The 4,303-nt window shown below is 49.5% G+C and overlaps 1 protein-coding gene across 1 annotated transcript in view; it reads left to right on the top strand.

Moving 5' to 3' along the window:
• Nucleotides 1-4,303, top strand: part of LOC103766900 (mitochondrial import inner membrane translocase subunit TIM44) — a 32,891-nt gene that overhangs the window by 20,238 nt on the left and 8,350 nt on the right. Inside the window, exons 3-6 of the mRNA XM_029963868.1 lie at nt 570-709; nt 1,350-1,435; nt 3,711-3,803; nt 4,085-4,257. Coding sequence (XP_029819728.1) covers nt 570-709; nt 1,350-1,435; nt 3,711-3,803; nt 4,085-4,257 — 492 coding nt within the window. The remainder of the gene's footprint in view (nt 1-569; nt 710-1,349; nt 1,436-3,710; nt 3,804-4,084; nt 4,258-4,303) is intronic.

The following is a 4,303-nucleotide window of genomic DNA, read 5'->3' as shown; positions in this document are numbered from 1 at the left end:
GAGAAGGGAAGGCTCCAGGGAGACCTTGGAGCCCCTTCCAGGGCCTGAAGGGGCTCCAGGAGAGCTGGAGAGGGATTTGGGACGAGGAATGAAGGGACAGGACACAGGGAATGGCTTCCCACTGCCAGAGGGCAGGGATAGATGGGATATTGGGAAGGAATTCCTGGCTGGGAGGGTGGGGAGAGGCTGAGATGGAATTCCCAGAGAAGCTGTGGCTGCCCCATCCCTGGGAGTGTCCAAGGCCAGGTTGGAGAAGGTTCCAAGGATTCCTTAAACCCCTTCCAGGGCCTAAAGGGGCTCCAGGAGAGCTGGAGAGGGACTTGGGATAAGGGATAGAGGGACAGGAGACAGGGAATGGCTTCCAAGTGAAAGAGGGGAATTTAATTGGGATATTGGGAAGGAATTTCTGGCTGTGAGGGTGGGGATGGAATTCCCAGAGAAACTGTGGCTGCCTCATCCCTGGAAGTGTCCAAGGCCAGGCTGGAGAAGGGAAGGCTCCAGGGGCACTTTTTGGGAAGGGTGAGGGGGGGCCAATAAATGGAATTTAACAGGGATTCTTTTCCTTCCAGGGAGTAGAAAGTGTTAAGAAGGAAATCGATGAAAGTGTTTTGGGGCAAACTGGGCCCTACAAACGCCCGGAGCGGCTCCGGAAACGAACGGAATATTCCGGAGAGAGGATCAAAGAGGAGAGGATATTTGAGGCTAATGAGTAGGTGTTGGGCTCATCTGGGGGGGATATTTCTGTGTCTAATTGAACAAAAACCTTCCAAACTGAACTACAGGGCAGGGATTAAAAGCCAGGAGCTGGATGAGGCTTTGGGGGGTGAACAGGGAGCTCCTGGAGCACATTCCCAGCGGGAGCTGATGATCCTGAGTCTTCCCAGAGTGAAAGTGGGCACTTGAAACTTATAAATTTAATGGCCAAAGATCAAATTTTGACTTGGGCACGTGTTTTGTTGTCAGTTTTAACATCTTCACGTGGATTTAGGCTTGGAATTAGGACTGAGCCTGAGCTCCTTTGCTTTCCCTGCTGCCTCAGCCCTCTCAGTCAATTATTATTTATGTGGTGTGTTATTTCCCTGCTGTACCAATTATGAGGTGTCTGATTAATTAATGGGGTTCTAATTTACTTAGAATTATAATTCTAAGTAATTCTGATTATAATTAATTTATGGGGTTCTAATTTATCTGGTGTATAATTTATGGGCTTATCACTGATGTGTCTCCTCACTTCTGTTCTGCATCAGCCTCAGGGCTGCAGGGATGTTCCTCCTCTTTGTTCTCCCACTGTTGTAAGTTGATTTTCTCCCCTGTCTCCATGTTTTATCCCTGTTTCCTGCCCTTTCCAGGGAGGCCATGGGAATGGTGCTGCACAAAGACTCCAAGTGGTACCAGCAGTGGAAAGATTTCAAGGACAACAACGTGGTTTTCAACAGTGAGTGTTCGAGAGGCAAAGCAGGAGCTTCCTTCTTTTTCCCAGCCCTGATTCCTGCTGGTGGGGGTCTCATTCCATCTGTGCCAATCCCAAATTCCCAGCCTTCCTGTGGAAGGGGTTGGAGCTGGTGCTGGGAGTGGTGTGAATGGGAAGGGGGGAGGAAGAGTTGACAGCTCTGCAGCTTTTCCAAGCTGCTCCATCTGTGTTCCAGCCCCTCCTGCTGGATCAGTCCCTGCAGGCACCAAAACCTGTTTTCCAAAAGAACTCTTTGAGCTCTTCTTTGTCCCCCTTTTTCCCTCACCAGCCTTGTGGTGGCTCTGGGAAGAGGCTGGAAGGGCACTTCTAGCAGCAGGGAGAGGGCAGGAGAGGGCACCAGGTCTGCTCCTCCTGGCCTGGAGCTGAGGAAAATCCTTATAAATCAACAGGGTGAGGAGAGGCTGGGATAGAATTCCCAGAGAAACTGTGGCTGCCCCATCCCTGGGAGTGTCCAAGGCCAGGTTGGAGCACTCTGGGATAGTGGGAGGTGTCCCTGCCCATGGCAAGGTTTGGAATGAGATGATCTTTAAGGTCTTTCCAATCCAAACCACTCTGGAATTCCCTGATCCTAAAATCTGGTTTCTGTTGGCCCCTGCCCAGATCTCTGGAATATCTGGGACGTTGCCTCCTTCCCGTTTTTATTGCAAAACCTTACAAATTGTGAATATCTTTGGGTAGTTTATTTAGGGATTTCATGTTTCTGAGAGGCAGAAAAAGCCCTAAAACCAGAACCCTTCAACAAATCAAACCCCTCCCTGGCAGAGCTGGAGGGGGGAAAAGATTTGTTCAGGAACCAAATGATCGTGTGAAAGTACAACATAATTAACTTCACATCCTGTTTCTTCCCAGCTTTTAAAGCAGAGCTCCTTGGGAAGTGTCCAGGAGTGGGTTTTACATCCCACTTTTTAGGCTTTCCAAGGAGAGGTGCTCCTCAAACTCTCCCCCCTCCAGCCCTGAGCCATCTGCCCGAGCTTGGGGGGGTTTTTTTTAGACTTCAGACATTTTTCCAAGGCTGGTTTTGAGTCCAGGCTGAGCTGCAGCTGCCCCAGGCTCTGCCTTCAGGTACCACCTGGATGTCTCACTCTGAGAACACTCCGTGTTCCTGGCAGGAGAATCCTCCAGGGAATAATTCCCATTTTTAACCAAAGAACTTCCCTGCAGGGCCTGTTATCCCTTCTGTGGGTCTGATCCCTCTGATGGTGCCCAGAGCCCTGATTTGCTGCAGCAATGCCCTGTTTACTTCAATATCTGGGTTTTTTTTAGGTCCCCCCCTGCCTTTTCTGCCCTTGGGATTTTTCCTCTGCAGAGTTTTCCCTTCTGGAGCCAGGACACACTTGGCTTCCTCCCTCAGCGAGGTTGAGGAGCACTTGGAGCTGCTTAAAAACTGCACCCTCACTGATGTGGGGCTGTTTTATTATAAATTTGACCAAGTTTAAGGTCTATTCTATCATTTTCCTCCCCTGGTGAAACTTTCTGGGGTGATTTTCACATCTCCTGCCCCTTGCAGGGCACTGAATCGAGGGGTGAGACTGTTCCTGGTGTTCTCAGACTGTTCCTGGTGTAATCAGATTATTCCTGGTGTAATCAGATCACTCCTGATTTAATCAGACTGTTCCTGGTGTCATCAGACTATTCTTGATTTAATCAGACTGTTCCTGATTTAATCAGACTGTTCCTGGTGTAGGGCAGTTTTCTGGTGTGTTTTCTGCCTGCAAATCTTCCAGAAGCTCCCAAAGTTTGTGGCAGCTGAAGCAGGAGAACCAATTCTTGGGAGCTGAGAACCAGTTTTTGGGAGTTGAGAACCAGTTTTTGGGAGTTGAGAACCAATTCTTGGGAGCTGAGAACCAGTTTTTGGGAGTTGGGAACCAGTTTTTGGGGGTTGAGAACCAGGTTTTGAGAATTGAGAACCAGTTTTTGGGCGTTGAGAACCAGTTCTTGGGAGGTGAGAACCAGGTTTTGGGAGTTGAGAACCAGTTTTTGGGAGTTAAGAACCAGTTTTTGGGAGTTAAGAACCAGTTCTTGGGAGTTGAGAACCAGTTTTTGGGAGTTGAGAACCAATTCTTGGGAATTGAGAACCAATTCTTGGGAGCTGAGAAGGAGGACGATGGGAAAGGTCCCTCGTGGTCGGTGCCTGTTGTGATCCAGGAGATTGAGGAGGGAACTGGGAGCTCTGATTCCCAACCCCTGGCAGTTTTCCTGGATCAGGAGGGGCTCTGAGCCCTCTCTGCTCTCCTGGCAGGGTTCTTTGAGATGAAGATGAAGTACGACGAGAGCGACAACGCCTTCATCCGAGCGTCCCGCGCCGTCACCGACAAAGTCACCGACTTGATAGGTAACAGCTCCTCCCTGAACTCCCCCTGCTCCTCCTTGTGCTGTTTCCCACCTTTTGGGACAAATTCTGGGAGCTTTCCAGCATTTTCCACACATTTTGCCTGGATCATTCTCCAGGATCGCTCAGGGATCAGAAGGGCTCTGAGATGACAAGTTAAGCCTGGGATAAATCTCTGGGATAAATCTCAGGTTTAATTAAAGCCTGGAGTTGTTCCTCCCTCTGGTCCTGCCTTGTTTTACCCCCCCAGGGGCTGGTTTTGTGCCACTGCCTTGTTTTCCCAGGTGGATTGTTCTCCAAGACGGAGATGTCGGAGGTGTTGACGGAGATCCTCAAAGTGGATCCCTCCTTTGACAAGGATCGTTTCCTGAAGCAGTGTGAGCGGGACATCATCCCCAACGTCCTGGAGGTGAGGGAGGGAGACATTCCTTGGAATTTTTTTCCCTTTTTTTACTTTGTTTTTGCTTTTTTTTTACTTCGTCCTTTCATTTTTTCCCGTCGCC

Source organism: Manacus vitellinus, unplaced genomic scaffold (assembly GCF_001715985.3).
Source record: "Manacus vitellinus isolate BGI_N305 unplaced genomic scaffold, ASM171598v3 scaffold_64_pilon, whole genome shotgun sequence".
Lineage (NCBI taxonomy): Eukaryota > Metazoa > Chordata > Aves > Passeriformes > Pipridae > Manacus > Manacus vitellinus.
This window is presented reverse-complemented; position numbering and strand designations above follow the sequence as displayed.